The following is a 22,493-nucleotide window of genomic DNA, read 5'->3' as shown; positions in this document are numbered from 1 at the left end:
ATTAAAACAGAGTTTTGGGGAACATCTAGCCTTCACATGTTATTTATTTCAAGCTATCAGAACCATACCAGACTAATACACAGAAGATAAAGCCCACAGGTTCTGAAGAGAGGCCTGGGCCCGAGAAGCCAACTGTCTATTCATTTCCATAGATGCTGCCGGAGCTGTCAAACTCCTCCAGCATTTTGTGCGCGCTGTTTTGTGTTTCCAGCATCCACAGACATTCTCATGTTGAAGATAAAAAATGTTCATAGTGTACCTACTGTCACTGTCAAAAAACAGAAGTATCTGCATGGGACCAGCATGTAGGTAATGGTCAAATTATATTAAGACTCCATACCATTCAATCAGGGAATGGTTATTTTAGGAACAGCTTAGTCTTCCAGGATCCATTCCATGATCAGATGAATCTGTTCTCATGCAAATAAATCCACCACTATAAACTTGTTTACTGCAATTAACTCATTAATGAGAAGATAATTTTTAAGTCAGAATAGTTTAATAAAATATATTAAATGCCCAGAATATTTTAACGATGAAACAAACACTTATTGTGGGAGGTGTACAACAGAATTAGCCAACAGTTCATGATAACAAGCTCCTGTCACTAGCTCTTATCAATGGTAGCAACTGGAACAGGTTGTGTCACGAGGGCTGGATTCACTTCTCTTAAAGTAATGCAGAGGGAAGTCAGGGCAAAGGAAGTTCAGCTAGACAACCAGGTCAAAGTCATCTCTCTGGAGAGGAGAAACAAAAAGGAAAAGTAATAATCATCTTTCCACACTGCATTGATCAACAATTAATAAATCCTATGTAAAATATCAATTTAAAATATATTCTAGCTCAACTTAACATTTAATATTTTAGAATAAGAGGAGTGTTTCAAGTTCAAAGGATGTCAGACTACTGCTTTGAGTGTGACCAGATGGATTGGAGGGGGATACTGGCGGGGATGACGGCAGAACAGAGGTGCCTGAAGTTTCTAATGAAGTTCACAAGGTGCAGGATATGTCCCACAGAAGTTGTTCTCAAATTGAGGGCTAGGCAACCGTAGCTGACAAGGGAAGTTAAGGACCTTTTAAAAGCCAAGGAGAGGGAAAATAAGGTAGTAAAAGTGAGTAGGAAGTTGGATGATTGGGAAGCTTTTAAAATCTAACAAAATGCAACTAACAAGGCTACAAGAAGGGAAAAGATTAAATATGAGGGTAAATCGGCCAATAATATAACACAGAATACTAAAAGTTTTTTCAGTTAAAAAAAGAATAAAAGGGAAGTGAAAGATCATATTGGACTACTGGAAAATGATGCTGGTGAGGAAGTAATGGGGGACAAAGAAACAGCAGATGAACTAAATAAGTACTTTGCATCGATCTTCACTGTGGAAGACCCTAGTGATGTGCCTGAGGTCCCTGAATGTCAGGGAGCAGGAGTGAGTGCCATTGCTATTACAAAGGAAAAAGTGCTAGACAAACTGAAATGTCTTAAGGTGGATAAGTCACCTGGACCAGATGGACTACATCCCAGAGTCCTGAATGAGGTGGCTGAAGAAATTAAGGATACATTGGGCATGATCTCTCAAGAATCACATGATTGTGGCATGGTCAAAAATTCCAAACGTCACTCCACTCTTTAAAAAGGGACAAAGACAAATGAGGAGTAATTATAACTTCAGAGGTTGGAAAAGTGTTGGAGTTCATTATTAAGGAAAAAGTTTCAGGGTACTTGGAGACTAATGATAAAATAAGTTAAGTAAGCATGGTTTCTATAAAGGGAAATCTTGCCTGACAAATCTGTTAGAATTCTTTGAGGGAGTAACAAGCAGGCTGGACAAAGGAGAGGCAGTGGATGTCATTAACTTTGATTTTCAGAAGGTATTTCATAAGGTGCCTCACATATGGCTACTTAACAAGATAAAATCCTATGGTGTTACAGTAAGTATACAGGCATGGATAGAGGAATGGCTGACAGGCAAAAAACAGCGAGTGGGAATAAAGGGGGCCTGTTCTGGTTGGCTGCCAGTGGTGTTCCTCGGAGGTCAGTATTGGGACTGCTACTTTTCACATTGCTTGTCAATGATTTAGATAATGGAATTGATGACCCTGTGGCAAAGTTTGTGGATGATACAAAGAATGGTGGAGGGCTAGGTAGTGCTGAGGAGACAATGTGATTGCAGCAGGACAGACAAATTGGAAGAGTGGGCAAAAAAGTGGCAGATGGAATACAGTTTTGGGAAATGTATGATAATGCATTTTGGTAAAAGGAACAATAGTGCAGACTATTATCTAAATAGGAGAAAATTCAAACATCAGAGGTGCAAAGGAGTCCTCATGCAAGGCTCCCAGAAGATTAATTTACAGGTTGAGTCTGTGGTAAAGAAGCCAAATGCAATGTTGGAGAATAGAATATAAAAGGAAGGAGGAGATAATGCTGTGCTTTTATAAGACAGTAGTCAGGCCACACTTGGAGTATTGTCAACAGTTTTAGGCCTCTTATCTCAGATAGAATGTATTGTCATTGGAGAGAGTTCAGAGTAGGTTCACAAGGATTATTCTGGGAATGAAGGAGTTAATGTATCAGGACCGTTTGGCAACTTTGGGTCTGTACTCTCTGGAATTTAGAAGAATGCATGGGGATCTTACTGAAACCTACCAAATGTTGAAAGGACTAGATAAAGTTGATGTGGAGAGGATGTTTCCTCTGGTGGGGCTTTCCAGAACTAGAAGGCACAGCCTCAGAATTGAGGGACAACCTTTTAGAACAGAGGTACGGAGGAATTCTTTTAGCCAGAGAGTACTGAATCTGTGGAACACTCTGCCACAGACGGCAGTGGATGCATTCAAAGCAGAAGCCGATAGATTCCTGATTGGTCAGGGCTTCAAGTGATATAGTGAGAGGGCAGGTGTATGCAGTTGAATGGATCCAGGATCAGCAATGAAAAAGCACAATGGACTTGATGGGCTGAATGGCCTAATTCTGCTGTCTTATGGTCTTATAAGAAAAATGTGAAGGCATCACAGAGAGGCTACAGAAGAGGTTCAGCAGAACATTGGATTATTGTTTCCTCTAGAGCAGGGGTTCCCAATATTTTTTATGCCATGGACTTCTAACATTAACCGATCCATGGACCCCAGGTTGGAAACCCCTGTCCTAGAGCATCAGAGAATGAAGGGTGGCCTGATGAAGGTATATAAAATTCTGAGGAATATGGATAAGGCAGAGAGTCATTTCATCCTGAATGGAAATGTGAAGGACAAGAGGGTATAGGTTTAGGACGAGAAGGGAAAGCATAAAGAAGATTAAGGAGGCCAATATCGTTTTAGACACAGTGAGTGAGTGGTATGTGCCTGCAGTGCAATGCCAAGGGAGATCATGGAAGCAGATAACATTCAAGCCAAATTTAGGCAGGGAATAGAGGGATATAGATGACATGTAGGAAAATGGGGAGTTTAAATTGGAGTCTGTCCTGTGCAGTGCCGCTCTACGTCTTTTCAGGGGTCCTCCCCATAACCCTCTTGGGTCTTGTAAGCAAAAGTAGATCACTGTCACATGTTATACCTTTGATCTATACAAGCAAAGCTCTTCTGTAGCCTCCTATCCAAATCACATTCAGCTGGCCAGTCAGTTATCCCAATGCTTCTGGTAATTAATAAAATTTAACATAGCACTTAAACGTAGAGTACACATCAGATGATGAAGTATGCTGGCTTCAAACAGAGTGAAACAGAATACCAAAATCGATTAGAAGACTATGTTAGACATAACTTGCTGACTGGTGGGTTCAATTCTATCGGAAAAGCAATAGATTTGAGGGAATTGTTACTGTAATTCTTACCTCTTCATTATACTCCATTACATGTTGTTTGATCTTTGAAGAGTCCACCCAAGTTATGAAGTCTTCCATATTTCTGAAAATTCAACAAATATAATAGGCACATTAAGATAGTTTAAAAAGTATTTGAATTATCATCTAATGTTGGTAAATCTCAGAATTTCCACTTTTACCTTGCTGTGTATCTATGCAATGTGCTTTCACAATAGCAGTACTGAATATCTGCTCACAAACCAACCCTTTACATGTCCAGATCTTAACAGCACTGGCTTTGCACGAACTCATGCTTCTCGTCTGTGACAGTTAGCATCCAAGTGTCCAGGCAAAGACATATTATGTCCATGTCCGACTTTATTCTCAAGATACGGATGATCATCCAGGACTTTTTTTTTAGGGTCGCGGAGTAGAATTTTACTTTAGGGGTAAACAACAAGCTGAAATAACTTGCCACTAACATCAATAATAAACCCATGTTCACCTTCAGCAGTCCTCTTCCCAACATGGACTTCAATAAAACAGATGTTCCCCCAAACTGTTTCGAGTTCAATCACTCAAGGAGAAAACAACAGAACTTATAAATTCTAAAACTTGTGGGGGGTGGGGGGAAACTTACTCCTGATAATACGAGGAATCTTTAACACGTGAAATTATTTACACAAATTTGGGATGATGTTGAAAAGAATTTAAATTAATAGTTAAATTAATAGTCAATCCTCTTCAGTTTGCGTATAAGGAGAAGGTGGGAGTGGAGGATGCTATCACGTATTTGTTGCACAAATCCCTCTCTCACCTAGATGGGGTCAGTGGTGCTGTGAGGATTACATTCCTGGACTTCTCTAGTGCCTTTAACACCATCCAGCCCAAGATCTTAAGGCACAAACTAACGGAGATGGGAGTAGACTCTCACATGGTGGATTGGATAGTGGACTACTTGACAGATAGACCTCAGTATGTGCGGTTGGGAGACTGTAGGTCTGACACGGTGGTCAGCAGCACAGGAGCGCCGCAGGGGACCGTGCTCTCTCCGGTCCTGTTCACCCTGTACACATCAGACTTCCAATATAACTCGGAGTCCTGCCATGTGCAGAAGTTCGCTGACGACACGGCCATAGTGGGGTGTGTCAGGAATGGACAGGAGGAGGAGTATAGGAAACTGATACAGGACTTTGTGATATGGTGCAACTCAAACTACCTGCGTCTCAATATCACCAAGACCAAGGAGATGGTGGTGGACTTTAGGAGATCTAGGCCTCATATGGAGCCAGTGATCATTAATGGAGAATGTGTGGAGCAGGTTAAGACCTACAAGTATCTGGGAGTACAGTTAGACGAGAAGCTAGACTGGACTGCCAACACAGATGCCTTGTGCAGGAAGGCACAGAGTCGACTGTACTTCCTTAGAAGGTTGGCGTCATTCAATGTCTGTAGTGAGATGCTGAAGATGTTCTATAGGTCAGTTGTGGAGAGCGCCCTCTTCTTTGTGGTGGCGTGTTGGGGAGGCAGCATTAGGAAGAGGGACGCCTCACGTCTTAATAAGCTGGTAAGGAAGGCGGGCTCTGTCGTGGGCAAAGTACTGGAGAGTATAACATCGGTAGCTGAGCGAAGGGAGCTGAGTAGGCTACGGTCAATTATGGAAAACTCTGAACATCCTCTACATAGCACCATCCAGAGACAGAGAAGCAGTTTCAGCGACAGGTTGCTATCGATGCAATGCTCCTCAGACAGGATGAAGAGGTCAATACTCCCCAATGCCATTAGGCTTTACAATTCAACCGCCAGGAGTAAGATATGTTAAAGTGCCGGGGTTGATTGTATTTAATGTATTTAAGTAAACTACTTAAGAACTTTTTAAAAGCTATTATTAATGCTTTTTGAGAGAGTGATTTAGATGCATATCATATTTTTACTGAGTTAAGTATTGTATGTAATTAGTTTTGCTACAACAAGTGTATGGGTCATTGGAAAAAATGTTGAATTTCCCCATGGGGATGAATAAAGTATCTATCTAGCTATCTATCTATCAATGAGGATGACATTAATCCTACTTAACAGTCAACTAACTCAGCCCAGACAACAATTATCACCTAATCGTATTTTAACGAACCAATCGCGGATTACATAATTGGTAACCAATAGAAATGGCGCATGTACCCACACACAAATGGACTAATCACAGGACAAATAAAAGATGAACAATGTAGATCACCAACATTTCATTCCAAGTTGCACTGATGATTTTGCCAAGCTGGGTAATGAAACGTCTGCAAGCAAACAAGCCAGCTCAGCGAGCTACTCAACAACAATAAATTAATAGTATGGAAGCAATTTAACAAGCTACTTAAGACTGAAAGCTGCTCTTCCACTAAAATCTTTTCCTTCAACAAGAAAGTACTCTTTATACCTTCTCATACCTCATGCAGAACTGTTATATTTACTTCTAAATACCAGACAATTAGAATAAGTTTTCACTCCATTGCTGAGCTCTGTTGCAGTACAGCCTGTCCAGTCAGGTCAAATTCATCATCAACCACTTCAGGAAACCCACAAACAACAACGGAGATCCTAAAGCTGCTGCCTCTCTCACTGAGAAATAATTAATACTCATTGTTCTACCACCGTTCTTTCTGCAAAAATGCAGTACACAGAAATCTCTAAGAATTCCTTTTTAGAGAGTTGATCCTATTTTCTTCTGGGCAGGGCTGAAACTGTCAAACATTTAAATCACAGAGCAAGGGAAAAGAGCAACACGTGTCTAAAAAATGGCCTGACATATGATGATGGGTGTTAGGACAATTAACATAATTTTCTTAGTTTGTATATAGATAGCTGTTTCCAACAAGCAATATTAAGTTCTTTGCCTAGCATTCTTCTGGCAGGGTCTACCTGCACCTAGAAAATGCTGAAACAAGCCCATTCCACATCCAAAGTATGCACCACCTTCTCCACACAGGATATGGTAAATAACCAGAACAGAAAATGGTCTTGCACTACTAAAGCTGCCGATGGACTCATTCTCTGCCACTAGGAGGAAGCACATCTCTTAGAATAAAGCCCATTGCACTGCCATTCACTGACATTCTGACATTCAAAATCGTGGCTTGAGTCTTGCAGGGAAGCACTGGAGACGTCTGGGTACTGCAAACACTTCTCTAGGCAAATCTGGGATTAATTATGCAATTGGTAGCCACTCTTTGCAGATTACTTCCTCAAGCACCTTTGTGTTGGATTTTTAGAAATTTGTTAATGGAGCATAGAGAAGCAGCAGTTCCCCGTACACACAATATGAGGAGTCTGCTGCTGAACATGTCACATTAGACTGGAGAAGGAACAAATCCATTCAACGAACAGGTGCAAAAGATAAACTACTTGATAATTAACTTTTTTGAGCTGAGCTTAGCAACTGAAAGCATTTACCCTAAAAGCATTGTGGGTTTGATTTTGAATTGTTCATTTAGATTTAAATGTCTGAGCTAATTGAATTTGTTTGCTTTTTTAAAAAAACTTTTTAATTCACTATCCAGTTTATTTCAGCTATTCCATGTGAAGGGATTGTTCATAGAGATTGAAGAAGATGTATTACTGCTCTCCCAGAATGCAGTAATGTCACAAAACAAGATGATCCCCAATTAATCTTCCAAGTGTATTAACTACTGTCAGTTTAAGATGCAAAAATAAATTCTGTGAGATTAATGGAGATTCAAGAGACTGGGATCAGATGCTGGAATCTGGAGCAATCTGCTGGAGGAACTCAAGAGGGTCAAGCAACATCTGTGGAGTGGTGGTGGGGGTGGGGGTGTGGGAAGAAGAACTGATAACATTATAGGTCAAAACCGTGCATCAGGACTGTGAGTGGAGAGAGGGAGTGGTGAAATCGAGGCTATGTCAAAGAAGATGAGGGACAGAGTTGCGAGTGAGAGATGGTAAATAGATGGAAGCAGATTTTAAAAAAAGATGGGGGCAGGAGGGAGGATGGGCGGATGAAGGGAGAGACAGCTGCTGGAAGTAGATAAGCAGAGTAACCAGTGCAGAACTCTGATACGTAAAAGAAGAAATAATGGGAACCACCTAGGTGAGAGAGGGGAAGGGCAGATTAGAACACGAATCAGATGAGCAAACGGGGTAGAGTTGGTGAGTGAAAAAAGTGGATAGATGGAATCGCATCAAGCACACTCCATGAACCCTGGCTCCTAACTGTTATTTCAAGGCCGTAGATAACTGCAGCCAAGAGGGCAGCTGAGCAGTGTCTTCCAATGTTCTACAAACTCACCTTCAAGTGGGAAATGCAGAAATATCCCACCCTACAAAACTTGTGCTCTGCTAATTTCTAGAGCCCACTTGCCCAGAGCTAGGGTGAGCAGTGGTCTACATAAGGATACAGGAAAACAGGCACAGGACATGCAGGTCCTCAAGCCTTCCTCATGATTCAACAGACCAATGATGATCTGGTTCAGGCCTCAGCTCCTCTTCTGTGTCAGTTCATTTTCTTCATTGCTCTGTCAAAGAAACCATCTAACTCCTCTTTAAATTCTTCCAACAATCTAGCCTCCAAAACCTTCAAGGAGAATTGCAAAGATTCAACACCTCAGAGTAGAAGTTTCCTTGGTTTTAAATGACCACCCTCAACCTATCCATACAGAACAAAGCAGGTGCCAAATAAAAGCAGCAGGAGACACATTAATGCCCTCCCCTTACACAATTTTTGACTGCTGAAAACTTGAAACCATTCCTGGAAATATCTATTTCTCTCCCTCACCACATTGAGAGTCTCTGTCTTCATCACCTGAAGAGTGGAATTCTTCACTGCCCTCTGAGCAAGCCACCTACATCTCTTTACAAGCGTTAGCACAATGCTATTACAGCTCGGAGTGTTGGAGTTCAGAGTTCAGTTCTGGCACCCTCTGTAAGAAGTTTGTACATAAGCACATAGATTTCCTGCAGGTGCTCCAGTTAATAGGTCCATTGGTCATCGTAAATGGTCCTTTTATTTGGCTAGGGTTAAACTGGTGGCTCATTGGACTGGAATCTGTGCTAAATCTCTATACAAATATATACGTCATTTTACAAGCTGCATTTGCATCTGCCTCTTTTCAGTCCCACTGGTGCATCCATTTTGTACCTCTGGCCACTGTTTTCCATTTGCTCCGTGGTTCACTTTACCTCTGTACTCTCCATGTACATGTTCCACCTCAATACCAGTTTTCTTTTCTCAGCTCTCTCCCTCCATCATTTTATCAAGAACTATAGACCAACAGCGAGGAGCTTTTTATCCAGGCTCAATTACCTTTCCTAATTTGAATAAGCCCTGGTATTCTCTCCTCTTGGAAGCTGTCTTTTATGCCCCACTTTGATCTAATGCTCCCATGTACAGTATAAGCTGCTCATCACATGATCTTCCTCCTGACAGCAAAATTCTCTTGAGGCAATTTCCGATATTAAAGCATAGGGTATAAACAGTGTGATCGTTAACAACTAAATACCAGAAGACTGAATTACTCACTTAAAAGAACAGCTCAGAGATAATGACATATAACGGTGGAACAAAGATATTGTTCACACCCTTACTAATCAAACATCACAAATGTTGAGAGTGACAAAAATAGCATAATGAAAAACATTCAACATATTAAAAAAAGACATTAAGTTTGTGTTCAAATGTAACGTACAGTAAGGGTTCACAGCTAATGTAATGGTTTTTTGTAATGTTCACTGCTGAAGTAACGGTTTCTCTGTAGCAGCAATGTTTGGGTTATGGCTGGAGGTAACAGGACTGTGGATGCATGTTAGCCAATTGGGATTTTGTTGTCCTGTCTTGTGATTCTGGAAGCAGTTGATTTCACAGGGGGGGCGGGAGGAGGAGGAGAGAGAGAGGAGGGAGGAGAGAGAGAGGGGGAGGGGGAGAGAGGGGAGGGGGGGAGAGAGAGGAGGGGGGAGAGAGAGGGGGAGGGGGAGAGAGGGGGAGGGGGCAGAGAGGGGGAGGGGGCAGAGAGGGGGAGGGGGCAGAGAGGGGGAGGGGGAGAGAGAGGGGAGAGAGAGGGGAGAGAGAGAGGGGAGAGAGAGAGGGGAGAGAGAGGAGGGGAGAGAGAGGGGGGGGGAGAAGTCGCAAATGGAGAGATTTGGTAGACTGTTGGACAGGGTGGACTCAGAGCGGGGGTGCAAAGGTCGGTGACGCTCGGAGGATACCGATGGTGGAAGGACTACTGAGTGAGCTCCAACTTTGTGCACAGACTGTTTAATAAGATTTGGGCCCCTTTTCTTTTATGTTTTGTTTCTCTACTAACCATATAGTCAAAGTAAGAGTTATAAAGCTTAATCGTTTAATTGCATATTGTGTACTGTTTGTTATTTTGGAGTACTGATTTGTAACAGGGGACACATCGCACAGCATCCACCCAAATGAGATTTAAGTTTGGCCAGGCGGGGGGGTTATCACCCCATATATTAAGCCGCTAGGCAAAACGAGTGTTACAATTGTGGGGGCTACATTCAGGATTGATTCCGTTGGATGCTGCGTGATTACCCTGGGGCAGATATATGTACTCCGGGTGAATTGTTAATTCCACTGTTAAGTACTGTCATAGTTGCGATTGTGAGCAGAGGTTTGATAAAATGGTGGGCGCAGCTCTCATTTTGATATAGACCAGCGCTGAGGTAGCTGGGGGTGGAGATTTCAAAGACAGGGTTCTATCATTTCTGAGGAGTGAAGGGAAAGAGTGGTCGGATTTGGGATGTCTAATTAGTCCACGTCCCCTGGTGAAGAGTGAGAATTCTGAGGAGTATCCACCCTTATGTCTCTGGCGAATAAATGGAAAGATCAGAGCCAAAGTCCCAGCTATGGCAGGCTCCGCCTATTCTCTGGAATAACGCCCACCCCTAAAGGGGAGGAGCAGTATGAGGCTTGGGCAGAGCAGACCTCTGAGTTGATAGATGAGTGGCAGTGCTTGGATGATGAAAAGTGACAGAGATTGGTTAAAAGTTTGAATGGGCTGACATTGTCAGAACTGTCAGGTTAAATTATCCCATAACGACAGCTGCCAATTATCTGCAAGCACTGGACAATGCTTTTGGCCCGACTGGAAGCCCAAGGGAGCTCCTGGTGCGGTTTCTGAACATGCATCAGGAGAAGGGGGAGAAGCTTTCTGCTTTTATTTTTTGGCTAGAGAGGCAGCTAAATTACTTGCAGCACAAAGGGGTCATTTAGGCGGCTGAGGTGGATCAGTTAAGAATGGACCAGGTATTCAGGGGCGCCCAGCCCCATGACCAGATTGCATGGGGTCTCCGACAGTCTCATAAGACGCACCCCCCTACACCTTTTATTGAACTGATCAGAGTTATGGGAAGAGGAGAACGCGGCGGAGGCACGGGAGGACTCTGTCAGCAGGGTACAGTCCTTAGTAGTGGTCCCTGTGGGGAAGCGACCACAGATAGCCTACCCCGGGGAGTGGTAGAGGAGATTGTGGCAGAGTTGAGAATGGAGATACGTCAGCTGTTATCAGCGGGTGTGACCCCCCCCATATGATGGAGCTGATTGGGGGGGGGGGGGGGGGCGGAGTCCCCAAGGGGGTGAACAAAGTGGAGGGCTGCTGGCAGCAGGTGTCACGCCAGAAGGAGAGTGAGCCCCCCGGTACCTCAGCAAGGAGAGTCGTTGGGAAAACTTAGAGGGAACCCAGTGAGGGAACAGCTTGGTGTCTCTGGGGGAACACATTCCCAGCAATGTACCAAGGAACTCCCGAAAGCAAAAGACCCTATTCCTGAATGCTTAGTGGGACCACGCTCCAGTGTGTCACTACGGATAGAGGGTATTAACGCTGAAGCCATACTCGACACCGGGTCGCAGGTCACTTTACTGTACTGTTTGTTTTACAAACAGTATCTGAAACATTTACCCTTGACACCATTCAATGCACTGGAGATTTGGGTGATTACCCATACGACAGTTATTTGTCAGTGAAACTGGAGGTCGCGGAGGCCAATGTGGGAGTGTCTGAGGTTCTTGATACATTGGTGCTGGTTTGTCTGGACCCCGCTGAGACGGGAAACGTTTCAATTCTGGTGGGGACCAACACACCTCTTGTGAGGAGGCTCATTGGGGCCTGCAAGGTAAAGGTGGGTGAAAGCTTTTTGGGGACATTGTCCATGCACCCAGAGTTTCGAGCTGCTTTTGAAGAAGTGCACGGCAGCATTGGGTCGGATACCGAATGTAAACGAGGGACTGTGTGGTTCATCCAATCGAAGCCAATGGTGGTACAGCCCAGGGAAGAAGCGACAGTGATGGGGGCCCTCAAATTTCCTGGAGTGCCTGAGGGCGAAGCCTTCTTAGTGGACACTCCAGAAGACCACAAGGGGGAGTCAGGATTTCCTGCTGGGCTACTGGTGGGGCCCGAATTGCAGAAGCCCTCGGTTGTACAGGTGAGCAGGATGGCAGTGATCGTCAGAAACACTACAACGAGGGAGGTCACCTTCAAGCAGGGGATGCCCCTGGCGTATTTGTTCCTGGTGATGGTAATGTCTAGTGCCTCTGTGAGGCACACCGGGGAGAAACTATTGGAAAAGGAGGGAAAGTTGACCGCTGAGTCATTCAACTTCGGGAATGCCCTGGCGCCACCGGGTTGGAAAAGGAGGCTGGTAGAGAAGATGTGAAGCTGGTAGGTGTCTTTTCCGTTGGCAAGTTTGATGTGGGTTGTTCCAAGAGCACTCATCACACTATCTGGGTGACCGAGAACACCCTGTTTAGAGAGAGGTTGTGGCAGATGTGCAGCAGCATTTGTGTAAGCTGAAGGAAGCTGGGATCATCACTGAGTCCCGAAGCCCCTATGCGTACCCAATAGCAGTGGTCCGGAAGAAGAACAGGAAGGTACGCATGTGTGTGGACTATAGGACCCTGAACAGGAGCACTATCCTTGACCAGTATACAGTCCCGAGGGTCAAAGACGCGCTGGCCTGCTTGAGTGGTGCGAAGTGGTTCAGTGTGCTGGGTTTGAGGAGTGGATATTACCAGATCCCCATGAATGAGGCTGACAAAGAGAAGACTGCATTTATATGTCCCCTGGGATTCTTCCAGTTTGAAAGGATGCCCTAGCACGTATCAGAAGCCCCTGCAACCTTGCAGCAGATCATGGAGAAGATGGTGGGGGATATGAAATTGCTTGACGTGTTGGTGTATTTGGATGACCTCAGTGTTTGGACCCACCTTGGAAGAACATGAAACGAGGCTACTGAAGGAGCTGGGCTGCCTGAAAGCTAAAGGGTTAAAACTTTCCCTGGACAAGTGCCAGTTCTGCCAAACATCTGTTAGCTATGTCAGACACATAATCTCACGGAATGGAGTAGCTATAGATCCGGCTAAGATAGAAGTGGTGACCACTTTCCCAAGGCCCCGAACTGTGAGCGCTCTGCGCTTGTTCCTTGTGTTCTGTCGTTACTATCAGAGATTGATGAAGGGCTACGCCAAAGCGAGTCACCCCTTTTATCAGCTTCTGTGCGGTTACCCTCCCTTGGGGAAGAAAGGGAGGGGGAAAAAGGACAGGAGGGTGGAGAATATTTAAACCGTCGGAGCCCTTTGGACAGAGGTGGGATGAAAAATGTGAGGAGGCTTTTCGGTCGCTGAAGGAGTTGCTGACCCAGGCACCGGTGCTGGCTTTTGTGGACCCCTGATTGCCTTATGTGCTGCATAGAGATGCCAGCCGAGAGTATTCAGGGACCGTCCTGTATCAGGATCAGGGCACCGGGTTGAGGCCTGTGGCATTTGTCAGCCGGAGTTTGTCGCTCTCCGAGAGAAACTATCCCACGCACAAATTGGAAATCCTGGCATTGAAATGGGCAGTGGTGGATAAGCTGAATGACTGTCTCTAAAGGGCCAAGTTTGAGGCGAGGACAGACAACATCCACCTAATTTATATCCTGACCTCGGCAAAACTGGATGCCAGCGTTGCCGCCTATGATTTCAGCCTGAAGTACCGGCCAGGGAGCCGGAACATTGATGCTGGTGCTTTGCCCCAGTGGGTGCATGAGGGACTGGGCATGGACGAGGAGCGGGAGAGCTTTCCTGCCCCTGGGGTGAAGGCCATGTTTCAGTTTGCCATCACCATGAAGGCAGAGGGAAAGGAGGAGCAGGATCAAGCAGTGGATCAATTGGGGGCTTCTGATGACGCCATACCCAAAGTTTACAGTAACCTGACTGCTTTGAAGACAAATCAGCTGCCAGAATTGAGTTCTGGGGAAGTGGCTGCTGCTCAGCAAGATGATCCGGGCATTGGTATCATTTGGTCAGCGGTTGAAAAGGGAGACATGGCTCAAGCAGAGATGAAGAAACACACTTCAGTGCCTCCATTACTGAAAGAATGGCCTCGGTTGGAGTTGAAGAACCAGATCTTATACTGAGTCACCTAACTCCCAGACCAACCTCAGCATTGCCAGCTGGTTTTACCCGAGAAGTATCGGAGGATTACGTTGAAATCACTTCATGATGATTCTAGACATTTGGGGGTGGAAAAGACCTATGGATTGCTCAGAGACTGGTTTTACTGGCCCCGAATGAAGTCGGATGTCGAAGAATACTGCAAGTCGTGCATTCACTACATACGACAGAAGACAGCTCCCTTGTCCCACTTGCAGATTGCGGGGCCTCCGGACCTGGTGTGTTTGGATTTCCTGTCCATAGAACCCGATGCCAGCAACATGGCGAATGTCTTAGTCATCACGGATCACTACACTAGATATGTTCAGGCTTTTCCGACCAAGCAGCAGAGGGCGATTACGGTGGCAAAAGTATTATGGGAGACGCATTTTGTTGATTAGGCAGTTACTAGTGATCAGGGACAGGATTTCGAGAGCAGATTCATCCATGAGTTATTGGGCACGCCTAGAGTCAAGAAGTCGAGGACCATGCCCCATCACCCACAGGGTGATCCCCAGCCAGAGAGGTTTAATCAGACCTTGCTAGACATGCTTAGGACCTGGGACATCAGCAAGAAGAGCAGGTGGAGCCAACATATTGGGCATCTGATTCACTGTTAAAACTGTACATGAAATGAAGCTACTGGATACTCACCATATTATCTGATGTTTGGGCACAAAGCGAGGTTGCCCACTGTTTTGGGACTGATGAGGGCGGCCTACCACCGAAGCCTTATCAGAAGTATGTGTCTGATATGAGGAGCGAGCTGAAAAGGGCTTATGAATTGGCTGGGGTTGCAGCCGCCAAGCAGAATCGAGGAAATAAGAGGAGATATGATCAAAAATTGAGGTTCTCCCAACTCCTGCTGGGAGTCCGAGTCCTCATAAGGAACTTGGGGCTACTACCTGGAAAGCACAAGTTGGCTGACCGCTGGGCCAAACCCACCGGTTTTCCAGGTGAAACCAGAGGAGGGAAATGGGCCTGTCAAGATTCTCCATCGGAACCACCTGTTAGCCCTGGGACCATAGGTGCAGGTAGACCCCCCCAAAGCCCAACTTGGAGCCTACACAGAGTAAGAGGACTCTGCAAAAACACGGGGCGACTGCAGGGTCCACAGCAGCAGAGGCTGGGCCGGGCCCCGCCCATGAGAGGAATCCTACTTCGGAGGATGAGGATCTGGATGTGTGGTACATGCTGCCTTTTGCTAACTCCCCAATGATTAAGGAAGAGACTCCTGGCCCTTCTCCCACTGAGTCAGGTGAAGTGGGGGGGGGGGGGCTATCTGTGGGCAGCTTGGGTTATAGTAGGACCCTGAAGGAGAGGAAGCAGAGCCTGGACACGGGACAGAAGGCTCCGAGTTGCAGGGCAGCATAAGTGATAGATCAAGGGAGGATTCGCCAAGTAGGCACAAAGTATCTCCAAGTAGTGTCTGAGCCTGAAGAGTTAGGTGAGGAGGTACGGAGGTCTCAGAGAATTAGGAGACCACCGGATAGGCTGGCCTATGTAGCACCTGGCGGCAAACTATCTCAACATCATAAGGACATGACTAAATCTGGTGGGGGGGGGGGGGGAAGAGAAGAGTGTAATGCACTGTAAGGGTTTACTGCTAATGTAATGATTTTTTGTAATGTTCACTGCTGAAGTAACGGTTTCTCTGTAGCAGCAATGTTTGGGTTATGGCTGGAGATAACGGGACTGTTGATGCATGTTAGCCAATCAGGATTTTGTTGCCCTGTCTTGTGATTCTGGAAGCACAATTTTGTGCTTTTTGATTTTGATTTTGTGGGCTTTTGCAGAGGGAGAGAGAGATGGATGAAGAGAGAAGACGTGAATGGAGAGATTTGGTAGACTGCGGACGGGGTGGACTCGGAGCAGGGGTCCGAAGGTTGGCGATGCTTGGAGGAGACCAATAGTGGAAGAAGGACTACTGAGTGAGCTCCAACTTTGTGCACCAACTGCTTAATAAGATTTTGGCCCTTTTTCTTTTATATTTTGTTTCTGATAGTTTCTGTTATATTCTTGTTTCTTTTATATTTTGTTTCATATATTCAAAGTAAGAGTTATAAAGCTTAATTGTTTAATCGCAGTTTAAAAAGTACTGTTAGTTACTTCGGGGTACTGATTTGTAACAGGGGACACATCGCGCAGCATCCACCCAAATGAGATTTCTTAAGTTTGGCCAGGCAGGGGGTTATCACCCCCTACATTAAGCTCCTAGGCAAAGCGAGTGTTACACAAGTTGAAGCATCTTAATTGAAAGGTCAAGATTTCAGCTACATACACCAAATTCTACAAAATTCAGACTTAATCAAAAGCTACAGTTTAATTTTGGGCATAAAATTATTCAGATTTTATTCTAGATGAGACAGTTAATGAGTGCTTTATAATATTATAAATTTGGCAACAGAAGAGATTAAAGCCTTAGCTCAATATTTTTTCTCTGTGACATCTGATCTCACACATGCATTCTGGCTTTAAGCAGCCTCCTTCAGCTGGAAGTGGAAATTAGTGAACCACCGATTACTTCCCAGCTTCAACACAATAAGTCCTTCTGTACTCAAGAAGCCAGAGTGAGGTTTTGCTGTGGGAAATTGCAGTATGAACCAGGCATTGAAACACAACACAGATTGGTTCAAATGTCAAGGAATGCTGGGACTCACGCCCATGGCCTACAGGCTCATGTGTAAACCTGAAAGCTGTTGTTTCTAATCTCTGCGCCTTCTCAGATCTACAGGGGTAGGAATGTACAAAGCACATGCATTGTGGGTGCCGAGGAAGAAGAGGCCAAATAATATTAAACATTGACCCCCTTTATCTTGCTAAGCAGGGTTCAAATCCAACAGACTTTCAAGATGTCCTCTACCCATCAGCTATAAGGATGCCAATTGAAATTTGTTCAGACAATCCCAACCCAAACTTCAATTATAGTGGGTTCACGGCTTCAAAGCGGCAATGGGTGTAATAGGACATGGAACATCATAGTTCGATCCAATGTGGTTGCATGCAGCAGATTTTGAGTCATATTCTTGTTTCACTGTTCTCAAATCATCCTACAATTCAGCTGGCTACACTCCAGATACCCAAGTGCAGCTCATTTCATTTCTTCAGCTCAAACAACACTCAACTTCAATCACGGCATTTAAAACTAAAAGTTCACAAAACATTCAAGGCAAGGTAACTTCAGCTGTGATATCCTGGAACGTATGTAATAAGCTTGCAATGTCTTGTTCAAGAGACTGAGATTAACCAGGGTGATACCTCAGCAAAGCTCCATATTTGAAGTGTTGGTCAGAGAGACTATAAATCCACATGGTAATTTTTATCAAGCATTTTAACACCATAACCATATTAGTTATTGGAAGTTAGCATGTTATGAGCATTACAAGCACCAGCAACTGAAATGTCATGGTAGAGTATTGCAAGATATCACAACTAATACCCAACTCGTACACTCTCTCAACCAACACCATGTCCTAAAACACACTTCCCATTTCACTGAACTATTTGGGAACATTCAACAAAAATAACTTCTGCGGGTGCATGACTGCTTTCCCAGGATTCCACTCCTTCCACCTCACATTCACTGTTCCACCTTCCAAGACAAACACTGGAGAGAAGTACCTGCACGTTGCAGAAAGCAGAGAAGGTCAATCAGTACCTAAGAGGTCAGCCATTGGCTGAGGTGAAGACTCCTCATTTACATTCTCAAGTTGCAGTTACTTTCCAAAATTTCTGTTCCAAGTTTTAAAAGCTGCTTTTAACAGCTTCCTCCACTTCTACACTTCCTGCAGTATGAGTTTTCTCATGATTTTTTTTTAAATCAGAGAACATCTGCTCAACAGAATTCAATAACCTACTTCCACAGCTGTTAATATTATAGGCACAGCTGAAGACATGACACAGAAAGGCACAGAGTAGCACTGGAGTCATGCCTGAAGGAACTTGCTTCTTGGAATCTTCTGATCAGTCCTACCAACCATCAACTTGCTTCTTGTGAATAACAGCAGAAGTTTTAAAACTGTGTTGGGAGCTTGATTGAGGGTGGGGTGAATTTATTGTCTAAGTTGTGGAAAGAGACGTCTCAAGAGATTCTCCTGGGAAAAGGAACGAGCAGTTATTAGGCAAAGAATAAATGTGACAACACCGGAAGTGTTGAGGAACAGACGAGGCAGAAACATCGAGGGAAACAAAGTAAGCATCAAAGTTGGTCTGCAACCATTTAAAAAATGTGAATAATTATAAAACCTCTTGATGAACAAGGTTTGAAACAGATTCCAATGCTGTCACTTCTTTTTCATTCTAAATACTGTATTTTTCCCCCTTTATTAAAAAAAAAGTATTTTTACTTTGACCAGTCAAGTCACAGGTCAGCCGAGAGATGTGGCAGGGCTTACATGGTATAATGGGCTACAAAACAAAGTTGGGCAGCGGCACCAGCAGCACATCCCTTCCTGATAAACTTTTTACACATAATACACACATTTTAAACATAAAGAATGGGGATGTTACCATGCATCCCAACAGTCTCCAGTGAAGCTGAACCCAGAGACACCATTGTGGATGCAAGATCAGTCTTCTGAAGAGTGAACCCATGGAAAGCATCTAGCTTGGATGGTGTCCCTGACCAAGTCTCAAGATCCTGCACAAATCAGCTGGTGGGGTATTTGCAGATATGTTTAACCTTTGCCTTCTTCAATCTGTGGTCTCCACCTGTTTTAAGACTACTATCATCCCAGTACCCAAGGAAAAACAAGTGTACCTAAATAACTAACCTGTAGCTCTGACATCCACCATCATGTGGTGCTCCAAAAGATTGGTCATGGCAAACATCAACTCCAGCCTCCCAGAAATCCCTTCTAAATACAGCAATTTGCCCACTGACAAAATTGGCCAAAGGCAGACTCCATCTCACTCAGCCAACATTAAATTTTGGAGTATTTGGACAGTAAAGACACCAACGTCAGACTATAGTTTATTGACTATAGCTCCACCTTCAATACTGTAACTCCAAGCAAACTCATCACCAAACTCCACAGCCTGCAGTAAACACTTTGCAACTGGGATTCTTACCTTCCTGACCTATTAAAGATCTTTCCTGACATCAGTAAAGATAAGTAGCAAAACTTCTGGACCATTATTCCAAACAATGGTGCTCCACAAGCTTGCTTCCTCTGCTCCCTGTAGGCTTGTGATTGCAAGGCCAAATTCTGTTCCAACTCCAACTAGATTGAAAGTTTACAGATGATACCATCATAAAGGGGAGGATCTCAAATAATGGTAAGTCAAAATACAGGAAGAAGCCAGCCAGTTTAGTGACACGGTATCAAGACAACAACCTTTCCCTCAACATCGGCAAACCAAGAGAGCTGGTTATTGACTACCAGATGGAGTTGGTGCACATGCCACTGTCTACATCAATGACATTGAGAGCTTCAAGTTCCTAGAAGTGGACATCACCAATAATCTGTTCTGGTCCAACCACAAAGATGCCATGGCCAAGAAGCACACCAACACCTCTACTTCCTCAGGAGGCTGAAGAAAGTTGGCATGACCCATCAACCTTACCAATTTTCATCGATGCAAGTCAAAAGCATCTTGTCTGGATGACTCGCGGCTCAGTGTGGGAAATCTACACTTCTTGCTGGCCAGTACAGCAGCAAGCATAATTGAAGACCCCACCCATCCCAGACATTCCCTCCTTTCCTCTCTTCCATCAGGCAGAGCAAATGGAAGCATGAAACCACATACCACCAGGTTCAAGGACAGCTTCTACCCCACTGTTATGAGACTATTTAATGGCACCTAATATGTTAAGGTGAGCTCTTTACCTTGTAATGATCTTGAACCTATTGTTTACTCACACTGCACTCTCCTTATACCTGTTGCACTTTATTTTGCATTGTTGTAACTTTACCAGGTTTACGTCAATGCACTGTAAAATGATCTGATCTATACAAACCATATGCAAGTAAAGTTTCTCCTCTGTACCTTAATACATGTGAACAATGAATGTACAATAAATCAATTCCAATAATGTAACTCCATTTGAATACAAATAAAATTTAACTAGGATTGCTTTAACCCATTAAAAAAGGTTTCTAAGAAACAAGTATCACACACAATTGTACAACTAGACAGACAGACATACTTTATTGATCCCGAGGGAAACTGGGTTTCACTACAGCCGCACCAACCAAGAATAGTGAAGAAATATAGCAATATAAAACCATAAATAATTAAATAATAAGTTAACTATACAATTCATCTGTCCACAGAACGTTGTTCCAGAAGCATTGCGGAATATCCAAAATGTCTTTTGCAAACTTGAGACATGCAGCAAAGTTTTATTTTGGAGAACAATGGTTTCCTCCGTTGTGTCCTTCCATGAACACAATTCTTGTTTAGTTTTTCTTATAGTGGGCACATAAAGAGAGACTTAAGCAAGTTCTGGCATTTTTTGCACGTTGTTTGCTGTTACCCTTGGGTTCTTTTTCACCTCCTTCACACTGCATATTGTGCTCTTGATGTGATTTTTGCAAGACACACACTCCTTAAGGAGAGTAGCAACAGTTCTGAATTTCCTCTATTTGTAAACAATTTCTCTTACTGTGAACAGATGAACACCAAGTGTTTTGGAAAAAATGCTTTTGAAATGCCTTTTCCAGCTTCATTCATCTCTACAATTCTTCTTCTAAGGTTTCCTGAAAGTTGTTTTGATAGAGGCATGGTGCACATAAACAGATCTCATCTCATTGCTTTGAACACCTGACTCCAAATAACTTTTGTAGAAGGCATTCCCCCCAGGGGTTCACATACTTTTTTAAACTGGGACTGTGATTGTTTAAAAGGTGTACTTAGTATTGACAAGAAGTACAATTGTTTGTGTGTTATTAGTTTCAGCAGATTGTGTTGGTCCATTATTGTGACTTAGACTACATCCACACTAGACCGGATAAATCCGTAACCAAAGCTACTTCTCTTCGTTCTGACCCTCCACCAACACTAGAACGGTGTTTTCCTCCCTAAAAAAAAAGCTTTTCTAAAATGCCCTCCAGAGTGTGTAATTTTGAAAATGCCAGATTGGCCGGAGCAGTGCAGACGGGGTAACCGGAGAAATCTAAAAACACTGTCATGACGTTCTGGAACAGATGGTGACGGCAGCGCGCCATTCCATCGTTTTCAAGCTGCAACCTAACAATTTCAGAACAGACGGCAACGAGACTGAAGCCAGAAGAGTTAGAAATGTACTCACCAAACACTTTGATCCATAACTTACTGAATAAATAAGTATACTCACTTTGCCCTGTTTTCTGTCCTTGCTCGTATGAAGGTGGTTTACCTATTTATGCAAGTACTTCTCTGACAATAGATGTGTAACAACCTAAGGTAACATTGTATGGAAATACAAGATAACACTGATGCAGACATGTTTTACACATTTAACAAGGTGCTTTATTAATGCAACAGAGTTAGTCAGTTTTGCAATGTTCGTCGTCAGCGGGTCATACTGTCCGTGAACAACCTTTCGGTTGCCTCCATACACTCCAGTATTTGTCTTTTTTTTAGTTATAAGTCCTCCTGTGAGAAAGCCAACAGCCGTCTGTCGTTTAAGTTTTTCTAGTCTGTAACTGGACAAACGCGCACCAAGTCTTTCACGGCGAGATTCGACACCAAACACGTCGCTTGTTTTTGGTAGATGTGTCCTGCGCATGCCCAGTAGGAGGAGATTCGCCCAAATACTCGTTTTAATGTGGACAGAAGTATTTTCAAAAACGCTTAGTATGGACACCTATCGTTTTTACATAAAACCAGCATTTTCAAAATTATCCGGTCTAGTGTGGACATAGCCTTAGATGAAGATCAGACCATATTATGAGTAATTAATATGAAAAAAATCAGGTAATTGTAAAAACCTTTGCTTGCAACTATACTTTCACTGAGATACTGCAAACTGTAGCCTGGCATAAACCTTCTGATCAAACAATCCTTTCCTGTCAGGTCTGTAAATCACTGCATGGCCCAGACATACATTATTAGTCAGTGCCTCATGGGATGAGAAATACTCGTTATAATATTTATCTCTTATGAGGTAGTGACACAATAGAGTGAAGTGTATATTGCAAACTGGGATCAAGCATTTCCATAGACCTTGTATTTAAACAAAAATAACTACAACACAGTTTCAACCACAATGTTCCTGGGTGTCAAGATCTCTAAGGACCTGACCTTGTATCGATGTAGTTATAAAGAACGCAAGACAGCGGCTATACT

The 22,493-nt window shown here is 43.8% G+C and overlaps 1 protein-coding gene across 1 annotated transcript in view; it reads right to left on the bottom strand.

The window, feature by feature from the left end:
- Nucleotides 1–480: 480 nt before the first annotated feature.
- The window catches only part of imp3 (IMP U3 small nucleolar ribonucleoprotein 3), a 225,590-nt gene continuing 203,577 nt past the window's right edge, over nt 481–22,493 (bottom strand). Inside the window, exons 6-7 of the mRNA XM_073063684.1 lie at nt 3,833–3,905; nt 481–737 (exon numbers count right to left, since the gene is read on the bottom strand). Of these exons, the coding sequence (XP_072919785.1) occupies nt 711–737; nt 3,833–3,905 (100 nt within the window). The 3' untranslated portion in view covers nt 481–710. The remainder of the gene's footprint in view (nt 738–3,832; nt 3,906–22,493) is intronic.

Source organism: Hemitrygon akajei, chromosome 12 (assembly GCF_048418815.1).
Source record: "Hemitrygon akajei chromosome 12, sHemAka1.3, whole genome shotgun sequence".
Classification (NCBI taxonomy): domain Eukaryota; kingdom Metazoa; phylum Chordata; class Chondrichthyes; order Myliobatiformes; family Dasyatidae; genus Hemitrygon; species Hemitrygon akajei.
Note: the sequence above shows the minus strand (reverse complement) of the source record. Positions and strands in the feature narration are given on the sequence as shown.